At 41.6% G+C, this 27,580-nt stretch overlaps 2 protein-coding genes across 8 annotated transcripts in view; both read left to right on the top strand.

Annotated features, from left to right (window-relative positions):
* Nucleotides 1-355: 355 nt before the first annotated feature.
* Nucleotides 356-10,039, top strand: LOC112260853 (MAU2 chromatid cohesion factor homolog). 2 transcript variants are annotated; one of them, XM_024436217.2, is made up of 19 exons: nt 356-674; nt 923-940; nt 1,114-1,179; nt 1,591-1,686; nt 1,889-1,983; nt 2,142-2,169; nt 2,520-2,675; nt 6,437-6,583; nt 6,676-6,766; nt 6,937-7,040; nt 7,121-7,198; nt 7,330-7,395; nt 7,508-7,591; nt 7,694-7,743; nt 7,837-7,914; nt 8,084-8,195; nt 8,327-8,417; nt 8,488-8,615; nt 8,982-10,039. In XM_024436217.2, the coding sequence occupies exons 1-19, from the start codon at nt 441-443 to the stop codon at nt 9,057-9,059; spliced, it is 1,800 nt and encodes a 599-aa protein (XP_024291985.1). In that variant the 5' UTR covers nt 356-440; the 3' UTR covers nt 9,060-10,039. The 2 variants fall into 2 exon arrangements, with proteins under 2 accessions (XP_024291985.1, XP_024291984.1); XM_024436216.2 differs by having other exon boundaries at nt 7,330-7,404.
* Nucleotides 10,040-15,158: 5,119 nt separating this feature from the next.
* Nucleotides 15,159-27,580, top strand: part of LOC112260852 (transcriptional repressor p66 alpha) — a 34,245-nt gene continuing 21,823 nt past the window's right edge. For 2 of the 6 annotated variants that reach the window (XM_042328996.1, XM_042328995.1), the window contains exon 1: nt 15,160-15,358. The gene's annotated coding sequence lies outside the window, so the exon portion shown is untranslated. Of the gene's footprint in view, nt 15,359-27,580 lie in introns of all 6 variants that reach the window. The other 4 variants (XM_042328998.1, XM_042328993.1, XM_042328997.1 and 1 more) reach the window with 4 other exon arrangements.

Raw genomic sequence — 27,580 nt, 5'->3', positions numbered from 1 at the left:
ATAAATCGTCTCGGCTAGGTTGAGCTTTCATAAAATAAAAAGGTTCCGCATACTTTTTTTCTAGTTCTGTTAAAATACTATTCACTGCTGGAAGTCAAAGATAATCCATACAATATACAAATATTGGACTCAAGTAAACATATTTTGTCAAGCTATATCACTTTTACAAATGATAAATAAATGCATGTATTATGTTTATGCAAACGTAAATCAACTGCATGTCCCAAGATGCAAGGGATCTCCGTGATCGCTGCCATTGAAATCGCGTGGGGTCGCTTGCTCCTGCGCGCAGATCCAGGATCAGCTAACCATTTCCCAGCCTAACCATAGCAATCAGAAGTCAGAGAGCATAACCGATCCTAGATCAGCGCTCTGGAGCAAACTCGCTGAACAACGGCAGTGGTGCGATAGCGACTGTTGATGTTTTTGTTGTCAGTAAGATGGCGACAAGCGGAGAGGCCCCGGAATCTTGGTACCTAGCTCTGCTCGGCTTTGCGGAACATTTTCGCACCTCAAGTCCTCCGAAGATCCGTCTCTGCGTCCACTGTTTGCAGGCGGTGTTTCAGTTCAAGCCGCCGCAGAGGGTCGAGGCCCGAACTCATCTCCAGCTGGGCTCGGTACTCTACCACCACACCAAGAACACCGAACTCGCCCGAAGCCACTTGGAGAAAGCGGTAAGCATTCCCCAGAAACTCCGTGGATGTGTTTTAAAGGGGAGGGAAAAGGAAGGCCGCAGCTTTGGCAAAGCTATCGGTGTGTTGTTGATCAGAAAAGTGGACGAGAGTGGTTGATTATCAGTAAGGATATTTAATTATCGCGCGTCAGTTTATAATAATTGTTGGGACATCAATCAAACAATGCAACATTGCATGTACTAAACAGATATTGAAACTAATTTTCTCATTCTGTTCCCCCCCCATAGTGGTTCATATCACAACAAGTATCCTTTCGTGTGTGTGTGTGTGTGTGTGTGTGTGTGTGTGTGATAGAGAGAGAGCATGCATCTACCTGAACAAATGTTTACCATGTCTCCATGCCCCGTACGTTTTTTCTTCTTCATTGATGCTAGTGTTATCATGCAGAAAAATACATTTCCTTTACAAGTAATACCAGATCCCTCAGTTTGAAGATGTCAAATTCGAGGCAGCAAGTCTTCTGTCAGAACTGTATTGCCAACAGGTAAGTGTAGTATTGTTCTCATTTCCAACCAGTGGCCCACCTTCACCTTGCACTATTACCTGAATTCAATCAAATGTCAGTGTTAAACATGCCTTGCTTATCTGTTCACATGTTTATCTCAGCATTTTTGTTTGTCAACCTTTTGTAAGAAAAAATATCATACTCCATTATTTTGGCTTTGGCTGTTATGTCATCATAAAATAGGCCTAATTGGTAATCCTTGCGTTGTCTTTTCCCTCATTAAGCTGCTTTTGCATGTAAGTCAACTCTGAAACAGTAAGATTAACTAGGATATGTTAGTTGGTTTAGCAAACACTTCTGATTTGTAGTGTCCTATACAGTATTGTTGTAAAAGTTATTTATTTAAGTCAATGAACTGATGATTATCTCTGATCTGGTATTTCTTTGAAGAATCTGGTTGATTCGGCAAAGCCCTTGCTGCGGAAGGCCATCCAGATCTCCCAGCAAACTCCCTACTGGCACTGCAGATTGCTTTTCCAACTGGCGGTAAGTCAACCTAACAACTGGACCTGATAACACAATCTGTAAAATGACTGAAATTGAAAAATTCAAATCAGTTCTGAAGTCGAGGTTCACAGAAATGTATTTAGCTGTTATTCACCTTAATTTACATCTATATGGGTCATTATTTACTTGTCTTAAATAGTGGATACAAGTTTTCTTGTCCTTTTTCTTTCTTTTTCTTCAGCAACTGCACACACTGGAGAAGGATCTGGTGTCAGCTTGTGACCTCCTGGGGGTAGGGGCAGAGTATACCAGGGTAGTGGGCTCTGAATACACCAGGTAGTGTGTCATGGTAGAACACAATACAAGTAAAACAGTTTAACAGTTCTAGTAATGTCTGTACTTTATCAAGGTGTTGTTTTACTGCCATGAGAACTAGTGTTGTGGTCTGGTCAGGTAATGTTACTGATATCCTTGTTTTCTTTCTTCCTGCACAGAGCTCTCTTTCTGTTGAGTAAAGGAATGGTAAGTTGAGAAATATACTAATCATGTCAAGACATTCTCTCATGACGATTAATTAAAATTGAATAATGATAAAACTAAGTAAAATTCAATATTCAATTCTGCTGAAACCACTTAGACCATTGCTGTTTTTTAATGAATGTCTTGATGGCCACCTAAAAAATGAAACAAATGCTTATTTTTGCAATGTTTACTTACTTACCTGCATTAATAGTCACTAGCGGATAGACATTGTTGTAATAGAAGTTTTGAGGCATCCTACTTGAATAATTTGTAAGATAAATATATTTTTAGGGACAAAATTGCGGCTGTTTTAAGAAGAGTGAAATGTCACCCTGTGTGTTTGTCTAAAGCTGCTGCTGATGGAGAGGAAGCTGGGGGAAGTGCATCCTCTGTTGACTCTGTGTGGGACCATCGTGGAGAACTGGCAGGGAAACCCCATCCAGAAGGAGTCTCTCAGGGTGTTCTTCCTGGTGCTGCAGGTCACACACTACCTGGACGCTGGACAGGTACAGCATCAGAATCACCTTTATACGCCAAGTACATTTACACATACCCGGAATTTGACTTGATGAAGTAGACAGAATATAGACAGGAATTTACACAATCTACATACAGTATTTACAGTGCCTTGCAAAAGTATTCATCCCCTTGGCTTTTTTCCTATTTTGTTGCATTACAACCTGTAATTTAAATTGATTTGGGTTTCATGTGATGGACATACACAAAGCAGTCCAAATTGGTCAAGTGAAATAAAATATCTTGTTTCACAAAATTCAACAACAAAAAATATGGAAAAGTGGTGTGTACATATGTATTCACCTCCCCTTTGCTATGAAGCCCCTAAATAAGATCTGGTGCAACCAATTACCTTCAGAAGTCATGTTTGTTAGATTGTACACAGGTGGACTTTATTTTAGTGTCACATGATCTGTCACATCTCAGTATATATAAACCTGTTCTGAAAGGCCCCAGAGTCTGCAACACCACTAAGCAAAGGGCACCATGAAGACTATGGAGTTCTCCAAACAGGTCTCCAAACAGGTCAGGGACAGAGTTGTGGAGAAGTACAGATCAGGGTTGGGTTTAAAAAAAAATATCTGAAACTTTGAACATCCCACTGAGCACCATTAAATCTATTATTAAAAATGTAAAGAATATGGCACCACAACAAACCTGCCGAGAAAGGGGTGCCAACCAAAACTCGCAGACCAGGCAAGGAGGGCATTAATCAGAGAGGCAACAAAGAGACCAAAGATAACCCTGAAGGAGCTTCAAAGCTCCACAGTGGAGATTGGAGTATCTGTCCATAGGACCACTTTAAACCGTATACTCCACAGAGCTGGGCTTAATGGAAGAGTGGCCAGAAAAAAGCCACTCGGGTGGGGCAGTGGTCTAGGGCACTGCATCACAGAGACTCTGGGTTCGCGCCCAGGCTCTGTCGCAGCCGGCCGCGACCGGGAGGTCCGTGGGGCGACGCACAATTGGCCTAGTGTCGTCCGGTTTAGGGAGGGTTTGGCCGGTAGGGATATCCTTGTCTCATCACGCACTAGCGACTCCTGTGGCAGGCCGGGTGCAGTGCACGCTAACCAGGTCGCCGGATGCACGGTGTTTCCTCCGACACATTGGTGCGGCTGGCTTCCGGGTTGGATGCGTGCTGTATTAAGAAGCAGTGCAACTTGGTTGGGTTGTGTTTTGGAGGACGCATGGCTTTCGACCTTCGTCTCTCCCGAACCAGTACAGGAGTTGTAGCGATGAGACAAGATAGCAACTACTAACAATTGGATACCACGAAATTGGGGAGAAAAGGGGGTAAAATAAAATTAAAATAAAACAATTGAAGGAATGATGGATGGCGCTAAATACAGGGAAATTCTTGAGGGAAACCTGTTTCATTCCTCCAGAGATTTGAGACTGGGACGGAGGTAAACCTTCCAGCAGGACAATGACCCTAAGCATACTGCTAAAGCAACACTCGAGTGGTTTAAGGGGAAACATTTAAATATCTTGGAATGGCCTAGTCAAATCCCAGACCTCAATCCAATTGAGAATCTGTGGTATGACTTAAAGATTGCTGTCCACCAGCGGAACCCATCCAATTTGAAGGAGTTGGAGCAGTTTTGCCTTGAAGTATGGGAAAAAACCCCAGTGGCTAGATGTGCCAAGCTTTTAGAGACTTTACCCCAAGAGACTTGCAGCTGTAATTGCTGCGAAAGGTAGCTCTACAAAATATTGACTTTGGGGGGGTGAATAGTTATGCACGCTCACGTTTTCTGTTTTTATTTCTTGTTTGTTTCACAAAAAAAAAAATGCATCTTCAAGGTGGTAGGCATGTTGTGTAAATCAAATGATACAATCCCCCCTAAAAATGTTTTATTCCAGGTTGTAAGGCAACAAAATAGGAAAAATGCCAAGGGGGGTGAATACTTTCGCAAGCCACTGTAAAATATAGATACAGTAGACCTCACTCACTTAGCAGACGTGGGATAATGCCTGAGTTTTTATGAAGTCCTGATTATGTGGTCCATGGTCACAAAATAAAAAGATACGGGGCCTGTTGTCAAAAATATACAGTTGAAGTTGGAAGTTTACATACACCGTAGCCAAATAAATTTAAATTCAGTTTTTCACAATTTCTGACATTTAATCAGAGTAAAAATTCCATGTCTTAGGTCAGTTAGGATCACCACTTTATTTTGCAAATGTGAATTGATTTATTTAAGCTTTTATTTCATCACATTCCCAGTGGGTCAGATGTTTGCATACACTCAATTAGTATTTGGTAACTTTGCCTTTTAAATTGTTTAACTTGGGTCAAACATTTCGGGTAGCCTTCCATAAGCTTCCCACTTTAAGTTGGGTGAATTTTTGCCCATTTCCTCCTGACAGAGCTGGTGTAACTGAGTCAGGTTTGTAGGCCTCCTTGCTCGCACATGCTTTTTCAGTTCTTCCCACAAATTTTCTATGGGATTGAGGTCAGGACTTTGTGATGGCCACTCCAATACCTTGGCTTTGTTGTCCTTAAGCCATTTTGCCACAACTTTAGAAGTATGCTTGGGGTCATTGTCCATTTGGTAGACCCATTTGCGACCAAGCTTTAACTTCCTGACTGATGTCTTGAGATGTTGCTTCAATATATCCACATTATTTTCCTCCCTCATGCGGCCATATTTTGGGAAGTGCACCAGTCCCTCCTGCAGCAAAGCACCCCCACAACATGGCGCTACCACCCCCGTGGTTCACGGTTGGGATGGTGTTCTTCGACTTGCAAGCCTCCCCCTTTTTCCTCCAAACATAACGATGGTCATTATGGCCAAACAGTTATATTTTTGTTTAATCAGACCAGAGGACATTTCTCCAAAAAGTATGATCTTTGTCCCCATGAACAGTTGCAAACCGTAGTCTGGCTTTTTTGTGGCGGTTTTGGAGCAGTGACTTCTTCCTTGCTGAGCGGCCTTTCAGGTTATGTTGATATTAGACTCGTTTTACTGTGGATATAGATACTTTTGTACCTGTTTCCTCCAGCATCTTCACAAGGTCCTTTACTGTTATTCTTGGATAGATTATCACTTTTCACACCAAAGTACATTCATTTCTAGGAGACAGAACGCTTCTCCTTCCTGAGCGGTATGATGACTGCGTGGTCCCATGGTGTTTATACTTGCAAACTACTATTTGTACAGATGGACATGGTACCTTCAGGCATTTTGAAATTACTCCCAAGGATAAACCAAGCTTGTGGAGGTCTTTTTCTGAGGTCTTGGCTGATTTCTTTTGATTTTCCCATGATGTCAAGCAAAGAGGCACCGAGTTTGAAGGTAGGCCTTCATCCACAGGTACACCTCCAACTGACTCAAATGCTGTCAATTAGCCTATCAGAAGCTTCTAAAGCCATGACATCACTTTCTGGAATTTTCCAAGCTGTTTAAAGGCACAGTCAATTTAGTGTGCCTTCTGGAATTGTGAATTATAAGTGAAATAATCTGTAAACAAAAAATGGCTTGTCAAGCGCAAAGTAGATTTCCTAACCGACTTGCCAAAACGATAGTTTGTTAACAAGAAATTTGTGGCGTGGTTGAAAAACAAGCTGTAATGACTCCAACCTAAGTGTATGTAAACTTCTGACCTCAACTGTATAAAATAGGACTTAATTAACACGGCAAGATTTAGGAGCAATATGCACGCAGAGATGAAGTCATCATACAATTCCAGATGTAATCCCACATGAAAAGGCACATAACCGATGTAATAAATATCTTTGGGCTGATAGGTGAAGAGTGTGAAGCCGTGTCTGAAGCAGCTGCAGCAGTGCATCCAGACCATCTCTACACTCCACGACGATGAGATCCTACCCAGTAACCCTGCCGACCTGTTCCACTGGCTGCCCAAGGAGCACATGTGTGTCCTTGTCTACCTGGTGGGATACAGCTACTGCAAGTGACCTTTGACCTCTATTGGTCTTATTGTTCTTGTCACGACAGACTTTACTTACTTGTTTTTCTTCCACAGGTGACAGTCATGCACTCCATGCAAGCAGGCTACCTGGAGAAGGCCCAGAAATACACAGACAAAGCTCTCATGCAGCTGGAAAAGCTCAAAAGTAAGTCAATGGAATCCTCACCATAGAATTACATATGGAGGTCATTTAAAAGGATCTCTGTGATCCTCACCCTCTCTCAATCTCCAAGTGATTTTTCAGCTGTTGAGGTATTGTGGTTGTCAGTGACTTTCTGTTGCTGTTGATGCTGCTGATATTGATGTGTTTTCCAGTGCTGGACTCCAGCCCCATCCTCTCCACATTCCAAGTCATTCTGCTAGAGCACATCATCATGTGCCGACTCGTCACTGGTCACAAGGCCACGGCATTGCAAGAGGTAGGGAACATGCTTAACATACACATGAATTCATGTAAACGGATAGATTTTCGTGATGCTGATGGTTTCCCTGTTCTCAGATCTCTCAGGTGTGTCAGCTGTGTGCACAGTCTCCCAGGTTATTCACCAACCATGCATCCCAGCTACACACCCTGCTAGTGAGTAGCTTTCTAGCCTTGGATTTCTATTTCTTATATCTGTACTTTGTGCAGTGGACAGGTAGTTGTTCTGTTATGATTTTCTATGTTGTGCCGATCACCTCCCTCGTCACTGTTGTGGTCTGTTCCAGGGTCTGTACTGTCTCTCAGTGAACTGCATGGATAACGCTGAGGCGCAGTTCACTGCTGCCCTGCGGGTGAGTGACGTGAGTGTGTCTACTAAGATATCTATTGGCAAAATTAGTAACCTCCTTAGTTTGATATTTCTGGGTGTGTTAATTGAAATACATCTGTGTTTCACTCTTTCAGCTGACGACGCACCAGGAACTGTGGGCGTTCATTGTAACCAACCTGGCCAGCGTCTATATCAGGGAGGGCAACAGGGACCAGGAGGTCAGAGGGCATCTGGGGTGCATTCAGGATAGCAGGGTTGTTGTATGTGATGAATGTGAGTTCTTCACCTGACGTAATATGTCCCTGTTTCTGTTATAACAGCTTTATAACCTGTTGGAGAGGATAAATCCTGATCACAACTTCCCTGTCAGGTAAGAAAGTGTTTGTATGTTTATCTATGTATTTTTGCAATCTTGCGATTGATGTTTGATTCTAAATGGACTCCTCTACTCCTCCCATTCCAGCTCTCATTGTCTGCGAGCAGCAGCCTTCTACATCCGTGGACTGCTCTCTTTCTTCCAGGGACGCTATAATGAGGCCAAGTAAGTTCAACCATGGCGCACCAGAAACTATTTTTTGATGTACATCTCCATTACATCACATACAAATAATATCTTCACACGTTTAAAATACCTGCTCAGTTGAAAAGAAAGCTGAAGAGCGCGGCTGTGAAACCTTAACAAAAACGTGTTAGTGACTGTGTCGCGTTAGGCGGTTCCTGAGGGAGACTCTGAAGATGTCCAATGCTGAAGACCTGAATCGTCTGACTGCATGCTCTCTGGTCCTACTGGGGCATATCTTCTACGTACTGGGGAACCACCGGGTGAGATCACATCACAGGGCTCTCCAGGATCATATTGCAGTGTTTCCAAAAGCACATAATTTCTCGGAGCAATGCTAGGAGGTGTGATTGAATCTGAACCATGCATTTGGTTCTGTCTGTGTTTCCGCCAGGAGAGTAACAACATGGTGGTCCCAGCCATGCAGCTGGCCAGCAAGATCCCTGATATGTCAGTCCAGCTCTGGTCCTCGGCTCTGCTCAAGGGTAAGGCAACACCTGTCTGTGTGTGTCTGTTTTTGAGATGCACTGACTGAAATGACTGTTCTCCCTGTAGATCTGAACAAGGCATGTGGGAACACGATAGATGCCCATGAAGCAGCTCAGATGCACCAGAACTTCTCCCAGCAGCTCCTGCAGGACCACATCGCTGCCTGCAGCCTCCCTGAGCACAACCTCATCAGTGTATGATTCATCAATCACTCAGTCTTTATAACCCATGCACAGCCTTCCAAAGCATAACTTCATTTGGATAAGAACTGATCAATCAGTATATCAGTTAGTCATCCATCAATATCTTTGTACTGCACCATGGTGAATATTTATACACAGAAAATACACAACAAGTACATGCACAGTTAGAGGAATGATTTTATTTTATTAGGATCATCATTAGCTGACACCATGACGATAGCTTGTCTTCTTGGGGTCCGACACAGCGAAAAATACTTTACAGACAAATGACTTTACAATTGACATTTAACAAGTAGACATTCCAGCTAGAGGAATGAGTGTGAGACAGTGAGCTGACAAGACTGTGTGTTGTTGCAGTGGACGGATGGACCTCCTCCAGTGGGTCAGTTCCAGGCCCAGAATGGACCCTCTACCAGCCTGGCCAGCCTGCTCTAAGCACCACCACACCATGAGAGGGAGTGAGCTGGAGAGAGAAAGGAAGGGAAATGTAGAGGGGGTAGAAGAGGGATAGAGATGTGAAGGGGCAGACTGGTATGCCGCTGATCTGCATACAGCCTGGATGCTGGTTTGTTTCAGTATTGACCAGTTTCATTGTAGTTACTATGCCAACGAGCATAGCTAACCAATGCTGAAACAATACTACATATTTTATCTAGAATTCTAAAGATTTTAACTTGTTCTTTCAACGGTAGGACTTTTTTAGTGGGAGGGTGGTGGGACACGCAAAAGGTGTTTATCTTTAGGTGATGAGTTGAGAGAGAGAACTGAGCTTACACCTACCTCAGAGAGACTGCCACTGGGCACTGCATTAGCAGGGCGTACACATAATGAAACTATGCACCTTTATAGAGTTGAAATGTAACGTGATGAGTAGCCTGGAGTAGAAGCTAGCTTTTTGGTCTAGCTGGCGGTATGAATGGTTGACATTGAATTGCTGACAACTAAGGTACCATAGAAGGTTTTCACACACAGAGTTGTGCCCCGAACTCAAGGCAGGACAATAATCCAGTTGAAGAAAGAAGACCATCTCTGTGACACTGCAGCGACCTGAGATAGAACCTAACCATCGTTTAAAGTTCTACACTTTGTCGCCCAAGTTTCATTGTTGTCAAGCTCCTAACAACAGTCCTGGAGTGGGAAGTTAAGACATTGGATTGGGTGAATATTTTAATATCATTTTCTTTTTTAAGTCAATACTAATTTTTAATGGCAAGTTGAATTTGGGAGGTAATGTTTGCACCCATTTTTTTTCAGTAGGCGGTAACAAAACTAAAACTACATTTTATCTAGATACAGTGCCTTTGGAAAGTATTCAGCGAACACTTTGCTTTGAGACTTCAAATTGAGCTCAGGTGCATCCTGTTTCCATTGATTGTCCTTGGAATGTTTCATCAACTTGATTAGAGTCCACCTGTTGTAAATTCAATTGATTGGACATGATTTGGAAAGGGACACACCTGTCTATATAAGGTCCCGCAGTTGACAGTCCATGTCAGAGCAAAAACCAAGCCATGAGATCAACAAAATTGTCTGTAGAGCTCCGGAACAGGATTGTGTCGGCACAGATCTGGGGAAGGGTACCAAAAAATATATGCAGCATTGAAGGTCCCCAAGAAGACAGTGGCCTCCTCCATTCTTAAATGGAAGAAGTTTGGAACCACCAAGACTCTTCCTAGAGCTGGCTGCCTAACCAAACTGAGCAATAGATTCTCTGGTCTTATGAAACCAAGATTGAACTCTTTGGCCTGAATGCCAAGTGTCACGTCAGGATGAAACCTGGCACCATCCATACGGTGAAACGTAGTTTTAGCATCATCGTGCTGTGGGGACGTTTTTCAGCGGCAGGGACTGGAAGACTAGTCAGGATCGAGGCAAAGATGAATGGAGCAAAATACAGAGACGCTTGATGAAAACCTGCTTCAGATCGCGCAGCTCCTCCGATTGGAGTGAAGGTTCACCTTCCATCAGGACAACGACCCTAAGCACACAGCCAAGACAACGCAGGAGTGGCTTCGGGACAAGTCTGAATGTCCTTGAGTGGCCCAGCCAGAGCCCGGACTTGAACTCAATCGAATATCTCTGGAGAGACCTGAAAAAAGCTGTGTAGCAATGCTCCCTATCCAATCTGACAGAGTTTGAGAGGATCAGCAGAGAAGAATGGGAGAAACTCCCCAAATACAGGTGTGCCAAGCTTGTAGCGTCATACCCAAGAAGACTCAGGGCTGTAATCGCTGCCAAAGGTGCTTAAAAATTTTTTGGGAAAAAAATGTTTTTGATTTGTGATGAGGGCGGCAGGGTAGCCTAGTGGTTAGAGCGTTGGGCTAGTAACCGAAAGGTTGCAAGACTGAATCTGTCGTTCTGCCCCTGAACAAGGCAGTTAACCCACTGTTCCTAGGCCGTCATTGAAAGTAAGAATTTGTTCTTAACTGACTTGCCTAGTTAAATAAAGGTAAAATAAAAAATGAGGGGGAAAGATACGATTTCATCAATTTTAGAATAAGGCGAGTGATTAACAAAATGTGGTAAAAGTCAAGGGGTCTGAATACTTTCCAACTGCACTGTATGTTATTCCTACTCATATTTTCCCTTTTGTTCCACCATTTGTTTGTTATTTACCTTGTAAATCGCCCTGTATTTTAGACATCTAAAAGGTATTGTCCCCCTGAAAACTCCCAAGTGCACCCAGAGAGAGGCACTGCAGAGTCATTTTTGAGCAACCTGTTGGTGACATGGCAGAAAACACTTACTTGTATTATTTTACAGAACTGTTTAACGAGTAAGGGTTTGTCAACTATCAAATCTATCACCAACTTTTTCAAGAATAACACACTTCTTAATCACTCTGTAATTATATTTGATTGTCATTGTATTGTATCACAATGCAGACTTAGTTTAGCAGCCTTCTAAACAATAATACGTTGCAAATATTTCCCTCTTTATTTTTAACAAATGAATCCATTTATTCGATTTTGTAAAGTTTGACTATTTATATACCATGTTTGACCATATTATATCGGTTTCACTATTTATTTTTGCAGGTACATTTTTGTATAGATATGGCAGAAAATATAAATGTTTTGTGACCTTTTTCCCCAATGTGTATTTTTATGTTTCTTATGAATGATTTAAACATGTAAATACTAGGTTTGGTCAGTTGTGAAACAAAATGCTAGAGCTACGACGACTGCCTTGTGTTTTTATTTTCAAGTTTACGTTATACTACAAGGTTATAATAGGTTGGTTAACCTGCTCATTACAGTATTTTAGAATTCTGGTTTTGTGTTTTTAAATAAAAGATTTCTTTCAACACATCAAGACTTTAAAAAAAAGATAATTGTAAAAACAATATGTAGTTCTCTTTTGCATCAACTTTATTTTATGCTGATCTGAACATTCCAACTCAACACGTTATCATCTTCAACTTTGATTTGTCCAGAGCATTGGTCCTGACTGATGCATAACATCTAACTGCTCTGTTCAACCCATGGAACACACACATATGTGACAAATTTGATATGTGACACTCAAAATGCTTATTTTCACGTTTATGCTTAAAGGCACATTTATGCCCTCAATATACAGTATGTGGGAAGATGTGTGAAGACGTTTTCCCTTTGAATGAAAGTTGTTGTTGGGATTATACAGTTAATGGGTGTGGGGATTGTCGCTGCATTGGATTTTTGTCATTTAGCATACGCTCTTATCCAGAGCAACTTACAGTAATGAGTGCATACATTTTTGTACTGGTCCCCTGTGGGAATCGAACCCACAACCCTGCTGTTGCAAGCGCCATGCTCTACCAAAAGGCTGATTGTGTAGTGTCTTGACCAATGTTTGAATTACACTTTGACCCAAAGGTTCCCTAAAAAAAAAAAAATGTTGTCTAGACCAATGTTAATATTCTTAACCTTTATGGAGGTTTCCATGAAAATATTCTAAATGAAATATTTCCTTGATTCCCAGTGTCCTTGATCCCTCAACGGCTTTCACAACACACAGGTTCCTCCCCTCAGACCTTCCTGTTTTGAGAAGGAGGTTAAGGAATCAAGGACACGAATCAAGGAAAGATTCTTAAGATTTACCCCATAGTTGTTCTACCACAGGGACATTAAGGAAGTCAGTAGAGGGTTCCCCCTAAGCACTGATACAGGGTCAGATATTTGAATCCCCCTAATGGTAAAGGCTAGGGATGTGGTGACATAATCTCATCCTAGATCTGTAGTTACAGGCATATTCTACCTCAAGTGTACGTGAGACAGTTACTGAGATCAGTCCTCCAGACTGGTCACATGTTTGTCTTTATGTCTGATTTGCAGAGCCTAGTGTAGAAGCCTGAGGTAGACTAGCTTGAGGTAAAAGTTGCCCTTAAACGCAGGTCTAGGATCAGATTAACCAACGCTTGATCTAAATCTTAGACTTTAGGTCTAAGGTGACAAAATACTGAACCCGTGTCAGAGTGTAGAGGCCACTTCTACCTCCTCAGACCGCTCCAATGAAAGGGCAGGATAAAACCACCAATAACCCCACAATCTGCTTCATCTCAATATAACGAATGCAGTTGATTACCCTCCAATGGTTTTGTGAAAGGATAGAGTAAAGAGAGATGAGCTTGAAAGAGAAAGAATGGGAAAGGGGGAGGAGGGGGGGTGAGATTTCAAGGCACTGCTGTGAGTGTGATACTAGCCACTGATGCTTATTAGGTAATAGGTGTCTTAGCAAAGCTATGTGAAGGAGGAGGCCCTAGCACTTCCTGCCAAATAGTGAGTGGGGCTGATCGTGACTGCGACGGCTACTTCCTGCTTTGTACAGTACTTAATGGGGATTAAGTTGAAGCTGTCATGATGTTACTGGCGGCCATTACCTCATGCAGGGAGAGGAGAAGCCACAGTCCGTGACCATACCACAGTAAAAGAAACGCTGTGTGAATCTGAAATTAGGACGTGGTTCTTATTGGTTGATCGCCACAATGTGTTGTGGTTGATGAATATTTAGCAGAGATCATTCATATGTTGACGTCTTTATGAAAGATGCATAAGGAATGTAGTCTGTTTTCTCACCAATGCTTACTGTAAATAGAGAGAAAAAACAGGGAGACTGAGTCAGAGAGAGACATGGAGTCAGAGAATGTAAGGGGACCATAACAGGAACAATAATACATCACAAGCACAAAACCTCCATTGTATTACATTTACAAACGTACAAGTGCATGGGATATAAAGTCATGATTTGATAGTGCCAAGAAAAGAGCTGGGAATGGTAAAGGAACCCAGACGCTATGTGAAGGGAGTGGTATTCAGTCTGCGACGGACGGGTCACTAGTCAGATGCTCTGACTGCAGTAGTCCAGAACAATGAAGCAACCTGACTGTCTTCAGTAGTCTTCTATATTAGGAGCCTAGTCTTCACTCTTAGTCCTAAGGCGCTGCAGGCTTTTGTTTTATTCTAATGCTACAACACCAGGTTTAACTAAGCAAATAATGATCAACGACCCTAGCTGAATCTCACATTTAGTGTTGGACTCGGGGCGTATAATGCTGGTTGAGTGGACAGGTCTGACATCATCCAGGCAAAGCGAAAACAGACCCATTCACTGCCTGATTAACAAGTAACAGGGCTTTACTCTGACACGAGCAGACAAGGGAACCTGTGAAGAGATGAGCGAGATGTGTGGCGTGATGATGTATGAAGTCATTTAGGGCCAAAGATAAGGCTACCTTGACTAACCTTAAACATTAGGTAGGGGAAACAAAACTGACCTCAGACCTCAGATCAGTGTATGAGGCAATTTCACCATGTGTCTTTGGGGAAGAACAGCATAAGAATTAGCTGAAAGGGGCATTCACTTTTTTGAGTATCCCTCCCCCAGTCCCCCTGCTCTTTTGAGCATCCATCTCCCCACTTCTCCCCCTTACCCATAACCTGAGTACTTGGAGTATAACGTTGACACTGGTCTAAGGTCAGTATTGTTAGCATTGGGGCAGGGTAAAGTAAGCTAAGCTGATCCTGGATCTGTTCGTAGAGGCAACTTGAACCCACATCTCCACACTTCCCTTACACACAGAGCATTACTTTTTTAAAACTCAGGTTAGGTGAGCTGTGGTCATTTCTCATTGAGATTAACTGGATTATAAGACTGAAATCGAACATTCTACCAAGTGTGGGGTCTCAATCATGAATGCCCAAAGGTAGGCTATTCACCATGGTATTGATACTGCTGATGTTGATACACTTTGCTTCTGTATTGTCTTCTGACCTGTTATGAAAAGAGAAGGAGATATATGGCATCCACCATATCCACTGTGCACGTGAATAGGGTTCAGCCTCAGACCCATGTCTATGGCAACTGATCTGGGATCCGTTCTCTTTATTCCTCCTCGCTATGCTAAACATTATCCTGATCCTGGATCAGCTGTTACTTGTATTTTAGGCAAGAAGCAACCACAAGACCTAGGGGACCGTGGCATGGTTGTGCTGTTTTGCCCCTTGGTGATCAGTGGTTATAGACGTGCACTTGGTCCCCCTGGCGTGCTGTGAAGCGCGCATGCCCACTGCGGTGACGCCGCGGCTCCATGTGTGTTGAGAAGCGCATTATTTGGCAACAGAGGCGGTAGCGGGGAGGGCAGAAAAAAGAGGGTATCCCCTGGATTTTTAAATAACATCGAATTATCGGAGCTGATTGTCCTCCTAAATACCTTGGACGACCCGCAGTCGACGGATCGCTTTCGAATCGACCGAGTAAGTTGATTGAGGTGTCCTGAAGTTTTTTTGTTGAAGTGGATTGAGGGAAGCCTTTTATTCGGACTTGTCGCGAGCCAGCTCCTCTTCCTCCACCTATCTGTGACGATAGAGAAGCTGATGGGCTGTTGAAAAGTAGCACTTCTCCGCAGAGCAAAAGCTACGGTTGGGAACGGGAAGGGCGGTGCATACGTTTTATAGAAGTCGCATCTCCAGACTTTATTGTTATGACTACACATAGTCAGACAATATTTAGTATTTTAATAATGTCACTTCGAAACTATATTTTTTGAGTTGAGTCGATCGAACAGAGACAGTCAATCTGAATCGGATTGTCGAGTGTTTGTTCTGTCGTTGGACTGGGAGTTAGAATTATTTTTAGAGCAGCACTTGGCTAGTTAGCCTTTTGACAACCCAAGTAGTTTGCCAATGCGAAGATAGCTAATCACGAACTACTAAAACATGTAGCTAATACATTTTATATATATATTTATATATATTAGCTAGCTAGCTGAGACATTTGGCCAGTGTTGGAGTTACAATTTTCCGCTGGCCATCTTCTCCCCACCCCAAAAGCAAGCTAGCCTCAGCTAACGTTACTTCATTGTCTTGTAGGTCCGGGTACCTGGTTGTTGTTTGTGTTTAAAAAAAAAAGTTTAGGTCGCAAGCTAATTATTTGCTAGCAATTTAAATGCACCAAGTTACGGTTTCGTAAAGTGCGTGTATTGTGCTTCACTTTGTTGCCAAACAAATATCTGGACAGGTAGCTAAAATGGCACGAGTGCTAATGATAAATTGGCATTATGCTAGCTAGCTAGTTTATTTTCATGGTTGTGCGATTTATAAACATGCCAGCTATTTCCTCCATTTAGCCGTGGTCTTACGAAAAGCCGGTCAAAATAAAGCATGGGCTGTGTTTGGTCTTTAAAGGGGCGAGTTTGCATTTTCGGTATTTGTATTGTTTTTAATGGAGGTTCTACTGTATCGGATTAAGAGTCCCTGGTAATCTTCCTACTTCTGTGTGACGACCATGGTCTTCCTCCTCTTAAAGCTGAACGCACACACATTTACACACTATTTTTCTCCAGCCTAGCGGTATGTATAGGCTGGTGCAGTGCCCTGCAAATGTATCTGAGCCAGCCTCTGTTACTTTGTGCTGTACTGCATGTAGCTACAGAGATCAGTGAGTTGAGTTGTCAGTGACTGGTACCTATGCTGGGTCCTGAGTTTTTCCTGGTCAGATCACGACACAGGAAATTCTGACCCCTAGTTATGTGTAACCAAGTAGTATGCAACAAGGTCATATTTTATCCTATGGAAATGGCTTGCATGATAAGTCTATCTGTCTAATTTAGTGCTAACTCTGGTTTCTGTTAGGACTTCTAGTGTGGCAAAAAAATAGAAACATAAAGGTTCTGGAATAGGACAATCAGTTGTTCATCAGAACAATAGATTTGGATGTTCTTTGCAATGTGATGTCACATGGTTGCTTTGGGGGTGCGCTTAGTCAAGAGGACCTTATAGGTGTCCTCACATTGCCGGTGAGAAATGCTGGCCGCATAGTAATGTAGAGTTGGATGGAGAGTGGCAGAGCAGAGTCTTTGTAAGCCCTTCTCTGGCCTTTGTGATTGCATCCCTAACATTCACTTTATAGGGTTGAGTAACAGCGCCAAACAATTCACTCATGTTAATTTCCAAGAATGTCTGTTCCTGTGATTTAATGCAAGGGGTGTCAGGTAGCCTAGTGGTAAATTTTACCTTTATTTAACTAGGCCAGTGAGTTAACAACAAATTCTTACTTTCAATGATGGCCTAGGAACAGTGGTTTAACTGCCTTGTTCAGGGGCAGAACGACAAATGTTTCAGCTCGGGATTTGATCTTGCAACCTTTCGGTTACATGTCCAATGCTCTAACCACTAGGCTACCTGCCGCCCCAACAAACCACCTGTAGGCATAGCCGAGGGAAGTAGGGATGCTCCAATACCCCCCTTAAAAATCCGGTGTGCTGCGGAAAAAAATTGCGGCACCCTAAACATCGTCCCGCGGCTGCGCCTGTAGGCCTAAACTGAAGAGAGAATTATCTTCTGTGTAAAGCAATCCTGAATGATGGAGACTGTTTGTCGTTAGTCTTCTGTAGTCAGTCTCCTGTCGTTACCAGTGAAGTGGTCATGCAAACTTTCCTCAACAACAGCAAGGGTTCCAATTACATATGGTCTCTTCAGGATGGCCTAAAGGTAGTGGGCAGGGCCAAGGGTAATATTTTTTAATAACATGAGAGATCTGCTGTCCATGTTGTTGACGTTTGTAACAGTTATGGAGGTGACATTATTTGTGTCAAGGGGACACTCTAGGCTACACTCATTGGCACCCCTGTGTTTGGAACCCTGCTCAAAGTGGCATTGACTTTACTGTGTCCCACTCCCAGGTGTTCATTACATTGTCTAAACAAACACTTATCCTTGTGGATTTGTGTGTGTGTGTTACTGGTTCTGAACTCAATAGCCGTTAGCCTATGTAAATTTTGTTAGGCAAATGCGCTGATGCCAACAATTCAAATTCTAGACCAGTTCTCTGTAGTTTGTTTGCAGCATACAAACAGATGCCCAAAGTAAACCATTGAATTGCACAGTTCTGAAAAACCCAGCCACTAGCGATCGGTGTAGAAAGTTCAAGTATCCTAGAGAGGTAGCCCCGTCAAAGCTCATCCAAGCAGCTCATTGAAATACTACACATTTTCTGTCTCTCTCTTCTATGACCTTTTACCACCTGTCCTGTCCAACAGGCCATGGGTCATAGGTTAACACAAGTGGTGTCTAACAGGGTGTTTGTAGCCTATGGTGTGAGAGGCCTGCTTTTTGTCTCCTCTGTGTAAGGACACGTCGGCCCTGACTCCACATAGACACAGGGATGGCTAAGCCTTGGAAGATCTGCCACTCACACTAATAACACTAATTACTGTTGGAGCTAGGAACACAGGCATTTCACTACACCCGCAATAACATTTGCTAAATATGTGTATCCGACCATATTATTTAGGCGGCACACAGGGTTATTAACATATGTTGTTTTGTCTTAATGTAGGCCTATAATCTAGTCTGAAAGAGCAGATTAGACATGTATTGATGCATTGAGAAGCGTCTCAGTCCCCCTGTGTGTCTGTTATCTTCAAAGATTACATGGTTTTTAGGAGAGCCTTGTTTTGGCTTGAGCCAGTCCCATCGTTGATCTAGAGCAGTGGTTCCCAAACTTTTTATAGTCCCGTACCCCTTCAAACATTCATCCTAAAGCTGCGTACCCCCTCTAGCACCAGGGTCAGCGCACTCTCAAATGTTGTTTTGCCATCATTGTAAGCCTGCCACACACACTATACAATACATTTATTAACTTCTTATGGGCGGGTGGGACGGTAGCGTCTCACCTGGCCAACATCCGGTGAAATTGTAGCGCGTGATATTCAAATGACAGAAATATAAATATTTAACATGAATGAAAATACAAGTATTATACATCAAAATAAAGCTTAACTTCTTGTTAATCCAGCCCCTGTGTCAGATTTCAAAAAGGCTTTACGGCAAAAGCACACCATGCGATTATCTGAGGACAGCGCCCCGCATACAAAAGCATGAACAAAAAAAATTCAACCAGGCAGGTGCGACACACAAGTCAGAAATATATAATAAATGCCTTACCTTTGAAGGCCTTCTTCTGTTGGCACTCCAAAAGGTCCCAGCAACATCACAAATGGTCCTTTTGTTCGATATAGTCCTTCTTTATATCCATAAAAACTCAGTTTAGCTGGCACGCTTCATTCAATAATCCACCGGTTTCCCTCCTTAAAAATGCATACCAAATGAATCCCAAACCTTACCAATAAACTTATCCAACAAGTCAAACAACGTTTATAATCAAACCTCAGGTACCCTAATACGTAAATAAATGATAAAATTTAAGAGGGAGAATAGTATGTTCATTACCAGAGATAAATAACAAAGAACGCTCTCATTCACACGCATGGAAACACTACAGCCAAAATGGGAACCACTTAGAAAAACTACAACTTCTAGCTCATTTTTCCAAAAACAAGCCTGAAACTCTTTCTAAAGACTGTTGACATCTAGTGGAAGCCCTAGGAACTGCAATCTGGGAGGACTTCGCCTCATCATAAACATGAAACCCATTGGAAACAGTGGTAGACTGATTATTTTTTTTTGAATGGTTTGTCCTCTGGGTTTTTGCCTGCCATATCAGTTCTGTTATCCTCACAGACATTATTTTAACATTTTTAGAAACTTTAGTGTTTTCTATCCAAATCGACAATTATATGCATATCCTAGATTCTGGGCCTGAGTAACAGGCAATTTTACTTTGGGCACGCTTTTCATCCGGACGTGAAAATACTGCCCCCTACCCAAAAGAGGTTAAACTTAAGAATGAATGTGAGTTTTTGTCACAACCCGGCTTGTGGGAAGTGACAAATAGCTCTTATAGGACCAGGGCACAAATGATAAGATAATAATAATCAATAATTTTGCTCCTTATTTAACCAGCTTACATATAAAACATTATTTGTTCATCTAAAATTGTAAATAACTCACTACAGGTTAATGAGAAGGGTGTGCTTGAAAGGATGCACATAACTCTGCAATGTTGGGTTGTATTGGAGAGAGCCTCAGTCTTAAATAATTTTCCACTCACAGTCTGTGCCTGTATTTAGTGTTCTACTCTCTGTATTTAGAATCCACTCACATAGGTACGTGGTTGTAAACGGCATCAGTGTCTTAACAGTTCGATTTGCCAAGGCAGGATATTCTGAGCACAGCCCAATCCAGAAATCTGGCAGTTGCTTCTGTTTAAATTAAATTTTCACAGAACCGCTTGTTGCAATTTTGATGAGGCTCTCTTGTCAAATATTGGTAAGTGGACTGGAGGCAGGGCATGAAAGGGATAACAAATCCAGTTGTTTGTGTAATCTGTTTTGGGAAAGTACCTGCGTAATTGTGCACCCAACTCACTCAGGTGCTTCGCTATATCACATTTGATATTGTCCGTAAACTTCAGTTAATTTGCACATAAATCATACAATGATGGAAAGACCTGTGTGTTGTCCTTGTTAATGCAGACAGAGAAGAGCTCCAACTTCTTAATCATAGCCTCAATTTTGTCCCGCACATTGAATATACAGTGCCTTGCGAAAGTATTCGGCCCCCTTGAACTTTGCGACCTTTTGCCACATTTCAGGCTTCAAACATAAAGATATAAAACTGTATTTTTTTGTGAAGAATCAACAACAAGTGGGACACAATCATGAAGTGGAATGACATTTATTGGATATTTCAAACTTTTTTAACAATCAAAAACTGAAAAATTGGGCGTGCAAAATTATTCAGCCCCTTTACTTTCAGTGCAGCAAACTCTCTCCAGAAGTTCAGTGAGGATCTCTGAATGATCCAATGTTGACCTAAATGACTAATGATGATAAATACAATCCACCTGTGTGTAATCACGTCTCCGTATAAATGCACCTGCACTGTGATAGTCTCAGAGGTCCGTTAAAAGCGCAGAGAGCATCATGAAGAACAAGGAACACACCAGGCAGGTCCGAGATACTGTTGTGAAGAAGTTTAAAGCCGGATTTGGATACAAAAAGATTTCCCAAGCTTTAAACATCCCAAGGAGCACTGTGCAAGCGATAATATTGAAATGGAAAGAGTATCAGACCACTGCATATCTACCAAGACCTGGCCGTCCCTCTAAACTTTCAGCTCATACAAGGAGAAGACTGATCAGAGATGCAGCCAAGAGGCCCATGATCACTCTGGATGAACTGCAGAGATCTACAGCTGAGGTGGGAGACTCTGTCCATAGGACAACAATCAGTCGTATATTGCACAAATCTGGCCTTTATGGAAGAGTGGCAAGAAGAAAGCCATTTCTTAAAGATATCCATAAAAAGTGTCGTTTAAAGTTTGCCACAAGCCACTTGGGAGACACACCAAACATGTGGAAGAAGGTGCTCTGGTCAGAAGAAACCAAAATTGAACTTTTTGGCAACAATGCAAAACGTTATGTTTGGCCTAAAAGCAACACAGCTCATCACCCTGACCACACCAACCCCACTGTCAAACATGGTGGTGGCAGCATCATGGTTTGGGCCTGCTTTTCTTCAGCAGGGACAGGGAAGATGGTTCAAATTGATGGGAAGATGGATGGAGCCAAATACAGGACCATTCTGGAAGAAAACCTGATGGAGTCTGCAAAAGACCTGAGACTGGGACGGAGATTTGTCTTCCAACAAGACAATGATCCAAAACATAAAGCAAAATCTACAATGGAATGGTTCAAAAATAAACATATCCAGGTGTTAGAATGGCCAAGTCAAAGTCCAGACCTGAATCCAATCGAGAATCTGTGGAAAGAACTGAAAACTGCTGTTCACAAATGCTCTCCATCCAACCTCACTGAGCTCGAGCTGTTTTGCAAGGAGGAATGGGAAAAAATTTCGGTCTCTCGATGTGCAAAACTGATAGAGACATACCCCAAGCGACTTACAGCTGTAATCGCAGCAAAAGGTGGTGCTACAAAGTATTAACTTAAGGGGGCTGAATAATTTTGCACGCCCAATTTTTCAGTTTTTGATTTGTTAAAAAAGTTTGAAATATCCAATAAATGTCGTTCCACTTCATGATTGTGTCCCACTTGTTGTTGATTCTTCACAAAAAAATACAGTTTTATATCTTTATGTTTGAAGCCTGAAATGTGGCAAAAGGTCGCAAAGTTCAAGGGGGCCGAATACTTTCGCAAGGCACTGTAGTTGCGGAGAGTCCCTGTAATCACCCAGTTAGGCCAGTCGTGTGAGAAACTCGTCATCATGCAAGCGGTGAGACAAGTGACAATTAGGGTTAGCAAAGAAAATATTAAGCTTGTCTCTCAATTTAAAAAAAAAAAAAAACGTGTCAATACTTTGCCCTTTGATAACCAGCACACTTCTGAATGTTGTAAAATCGCTACATGGTCGCTGCCCATATCATTGCATAGTGCAGAAAATACATGAGAGTTCAGGGGCCTTGCTTTAACAAAGTTAACCATTTTCACTGTAGTGTCCAAAACGTCTTTCAAGCTGTCAGGCATTTCCTTGGTAGCAAGAGCCTCTTGGTGGATGCTGCAGTGTACCCAAGTGGCGTCGGGAGCAACTGCTTGCATGAGCATTACCAGTCTACTATGTCTCCCTGTCATGGCTTTTGCACCGTCAGTACAGATACCAACATGAGCAGCAGCTACGTTTGGCTACATACGGACCGTTAGTGGAATTCCCGCGAGAGAGTAATGGTTAATGTGATTGGATGTTAGTTGTTTGACTGGGCTACCTGTATTTGACATTGTGTTGTTATTTAGCTGAACACTAGAACACTTAATTTTTATTTTTGGCAGTGAAATGAAGCTACTCAGGCGAGTGGGAAAAAACCTCACCCAAATGTGTAGCCCCGTTGGAAAATATAAATGGACTGTTTGAAAATGTGAAGAAAAACAAAATGTATTTAAAAAACACACTACGATTCAAAAGTTTGGGGTCACTTAGAAATGTCCTTGTTTTTGAAAGAAAAGCTTTTTATTTTGTCAATTTTTAAATAACATCAAATTGATCAGAAATACAGTGTATATATTGTTAATGTTGTAAATGACTATTAAAGTTGGAAACAGCTGATTAAAAAAAGATCTCTCTCTCTATATATATATATATATATATATATATATATATGGAATATCTACATTTATCAGCAACCATCACTCCTGTGTTCCAATGGCACATTGTGCTAGCTAATCCAAGTTTATCATTTTAAAAGGCTAATTGATCATTAGAAAACCCTTTTTCAATTATGTTAGCACAGCTGAAAACTGTTGTCCTGACTAAAGAAGCAATAAAACTGCCCTTCTTTAGACTGGTTTGATATCTGGAGCATCAGCATTTGTGGGTTTGATTACAGGCACAAAATGTCCAGAAACAAAGAACTATCTTCTGAAACTCCAGTCTATTCTTGTTCTGAGAAATGAAGGCTATTCCATGCGAGAAATTGCCAAGAAACTGAAGATCTCGTACAATGTTGTGTACTACTCCCTTCACAGAACAGCGCAGACTGTCTCTAACCGGAATAGAAAGAGGAGTGGAAGGCCCCGGTGCACAGCTGAGCAAGAGGACAAGTACATTAGTGTCTAGTTTGAGAAACAGATGCCTCACAAGTCCTCAACTGGCAGCTTCATTAACTTTTCTGGCGCAGGCATTCCACTAGCGACCCACCTCGACAACATCCGGTGAAATTGCAGAGCGAGAAATTCAAATTACAGAAATAGAGCTATTTAACATTCATGGAAATACAAGTGACATACATCAGAAATAAAGCTTAACTTCTTGTTAATCCAGCTGCTGTGTCAGATTTCAAAAAGGCTTTATGGCGAAAGCACACCATGTGATTATCTGAGGACAGCGCCCCGCATACAAAAGTGTGAAAAACATTTTTCAACCAGGCAGGTGCGCCACAAAAGTCAGAAATAGCGATAAAAAAATGCCTTACCTTTGAAGATCTTCTTCTGTTGGCACTCCAAAAGGAACTAGCAACATCACAAATGGTCCTTTTGTTCAATAAAGTCCTTCTTTATATCCATAAAAACTCTGTTTAGCTGGCACGCTTCATTCAATAATCCACCAGTTTCCCTCCTTCAAAATGCATACAAAATTAATCCCAATCCTTACCAATAAACTTATCCAAACAAGTCAAACAACGTTTATAATCAAAGGTCAGGTTCCCTTATACGTAACTAAACAATAAAATTTAAGAATGAGAATCGTTATTGTCTTTCCCGGAGATAAACAAAGAACACGCTCTCATCCACGCGCATGAAAACACTACAGCCAAAATGGGAGCCACTTAGAAAAACTACAAATTCTATTTTTCCAAAAACAAGTCTGAAACTCTTTCTAAAGACTGTTGACATCTAGTGGAAGCCCGAGGAACTGCAATCTGGGAGGTTTTCACTTCATATTAAACATGACAGCCATTGGAAACAGTGGTAGGCTGAATGTTTTTTTTATGGAGGGTTTGTCCTCGGTTTTCACCTGCCATATCAGTTCTATTATACTCACAGACATTATTTTAACAGTTTTAGAAACTTTAGTGTTTTCTATCAATTATATGCATATCCTAGCTTCTGGGCCTGAGTAACAGGCAGTTGACTTTAGGCACGCTTTTCATCCATATGTCAAAATACTGCCCCCTAGACCAAAGAGGTTAAATAGTAACCGTAAAACACCAGTCTCAACGTCAACAGTGAAGAGGTGACTCCGGGATGCCGGCCAGTTTGTGAATACCTTATCTAAATGCTCCATATGTAATGTATGGTTCTGCGTAGATCCATTGAGCTGGTTCGAATCCCGCAGTGCAGATAGATAGATATATATTTTCACCAGGGTAAAGCTCTGTATTAGTGAGTAAACGGCATGCTGAAGAGAAGAAGTGAACTTGGTCTGGTTGTAGGTTACAGAATCCACACAGGGCCTGGGCATGGATATGTTAGCCATAGCAGAGATTGAGTTTTTGCTGATTTTCTGACCTTGGAAAAGTATCATATCATTGCACAGCCTACATCTGCTTCCTGTCGTTGGAATTCACCTCTCCAGAAGCCATTTTCCTGATTCTCTCTATGTTCTGAGAGTCGATGATCATGTTCTAAAGCTGATACTTGGATATCAAGAAAATTATAATTTAAATCACATTTCATTTGTCACGTGCACCGAATAAAAAGGTGTAGACTTGACTGTGAAATGCTGACTTACAAGCCCTTAAAAAACCAGTTAAGAAAAATAAGAATTTAGAAAATATTTACTAAATAAACAAATGTTTAAAAAATATATATAAATAAATGAACAATAACGAGGCTATATACAGGGGGTACTGAGTAGAGGTCGACCGATTAATCGGAATGGACGATTTAATTAGGGCCAATTTCAAGTTTTCAAAACAATCGGAAATCTGTGTTTTTGGACACCGATTTTATTAATTTTTTTACATTTTATATATATATTTTTATTTGTATTTTTACACCTTTTATTTAACTAGGCAAGTCAGTTAAGAACACATTCTTATTTTAAATGACGGCCTAGGAATGGTGGGTTAACTGCCTTGTTCAGGGGCAGAACGACAGATTTTTACCTTGTCAGGTCGGGGATTCAGTGTTGCAACCTTACGGTTAACTAGTCCAACACTCTAACCACCTGCTTTACATTGCACTCCACGAGGAGCCTGGCTGTTACACGAACGCAGTAAGAAGCCAAGGTAGGTTGCTAGCTAGCATTAAACTTATCTTAGAAAAAACAATCAATTAATCATAATCACTAGTTAAACTAGTAATATCATCAACCATGTGTAGTTATCTAGAGTGTCCTGCGTTGCATATAATCGATGCGGTGCACATTCGTGAAAAAGGACTGTCGTTGCTCCAACGTGTACCTAACCATAAACATCAATGCCTTTCTTAAAATCAATACACATGTATATATTTTTAAACCTGCATATTTAGTTAATATTGCCTGCTAACATGAATTTCTTTTAACTAGGGAAAATGTGTCAGGGTATATGCAGCAGTTTGGGCCGCCTGGCTGGTTGCGAACTGTGTGAAGACTATTTCTTCCTAACAAAGACAGCCAACATCACCAAATGGGGGATGATTTAACAAAAGCGCATTTGCGAGAAAAGCACAATCATTGCATGTCTGTACCTAACCATAAGCATCAATGCCTTTCTTAAAATCAATACACAGAAGTATATATTTTTAAACCTATATATTTAGCTAAAAGATATCCAGGTTAGCAGGCAATGTTAACCAAGTGAAATTGTGTCACTTCTCTTGCGTTCTTGCAAGCAGAGTCAGAGTATATGCAACAGTTTGGGCCGCCTGGCTCATTGCGAACTAATTTGCCAGAATTTTACGTAATTATGACATAACATTGAAGGTTGTGCAATGTAAAAGGAATATTTAGAGTTATGGATGCCACCCGTTAGATAAAATACGGAACGGTTCCGTATTTCACTGAAAGAATGAACGTTTTGTTTTTGAGATGATGGTTTCCGGATTTGACCATATTAATGACCTAAGGCTCGTATTTCTGTGTGTTATTATGTTGTAATTAAGTCTGATTTGATATTTGATAGAGCAGTCTGACTGGGCGATGGTAGGCAGCAGCAGGCTCGTACGCATTCATTCAAACAGCACTTTTGTGCATTTTGCCAGCAGCTCTTCGCAATGCTTCAAGCATTGCACTGTTTATGACTTCAAGCCTATCAACTCCCGAGATTAGGCTGGTGTAAACGATGTGAAATGGCTAGATAGTTAGCGGGGTGCGCGCTAATAGCGTTTCAAACATCACTCGCTCTGAGACTTGGAGTAGTTCTTCCCCTTGCTCTGCATGGGTAACGCTGCTTCGAGGGTGGCTGTTGTCGATGTGTTCCTGGTTCGAGCCCAGGGAGGAGCGAGGAGAGGGACGGAAGCTATACTGTTACACTGGCAATACTAATAAGAACATCCAATAGTCAAAGGTTAATGAAATACAAATGGTATAGAGAGAAATAGTCCTATAATTCCTATAATAACTACAAACTAAAACTTCTTACCTGGCAATATTGAAGACTCATGTTAAAAGGAACCACCAACTTTCATATGTTCTCATGTTCTGAGCAAGGAACTTAAATGTTAGCTTTCTTACATGGCACATATTGCACTTTTACTTTCTTCTCCAGCACTTTGTTTTTGCAATATTTAAACCAAATTGAACATGTTTCATTATTTATTTGAGGCTAAATTGATTTTATTGATGTATTATATTAAGTTAAAATAAGTGTTCATTCAGTATTGTTGTAATTGTCATTATTACAACAACAAAAAAATGGATTAATCAGTATCGGCTTTTTTTGGTCCTCCAATAATCGGTATCAGCGTTGAAAAATCATAATCGGTCGACCTCTTGTACTGAGTCAATGTGCGGGAGTACAGGTTAGTCAAGGTAATTGAGATAATATGTAGGTTAGGGTAAAGTGACTTTGCATAGATATTAAACGGTGAGAAGCAGCAGAGTAAAAAAGGGGGAGGTCAATGCAAATAGTCCAGGTAGCCGTTTGATTAGCTGTTCAGTAGTCTTATGGCTTGGGGGTAGAAGCTGTTAAGAAGCCTTTTGG

This window comes from Oncorhynchus tshawytscha, linkage group LG10 (genome assembly GCF_018296145.1).
Source record: "Oncorhynchus tshawytscha isolate Ot180627B linkage group LG10, Otsh_v2.0, whole genome shotgun sequence".
Taxonomy (NCBI): Eukaryota; Metazoa; Chordata; class Actinopteri; order Salmoniformes; family Salmonidae; genus Oncorhynchus; species Oncorhynchus tshawytscha.
The sequence above is the reverse complement of the archived record's forward strand: the minus strand, read 5'-3'. Positions and strand labels throughout refer to the sequence as shown.

Excerpts from the sequence above, each read along its gene's own strand:
- LOC112260853 (XM_024436216.2), top strand. The coding sequence starts at position 441 with ATGGCGACAAGCGGAGAGGCCCCGGAATCTTGGTACCTAGCTCTGCTC. Across the intron at positions 7,405-7,507 it reads CTGCCCTGCGGGTGAGTGAC|CTGACGACGCACCAGGAACT; the intron begins GTGAGTGTGTCT and ends TCACTCTTTCAG. Across the intron at positions 7,915-8,083 it reads GGACGCTATAATGAGGCCAA|GCGGTTCCTGAGGGAGACTC; the intron begins GTAAGTTCAACC and ends GTGTCGCGTTAG.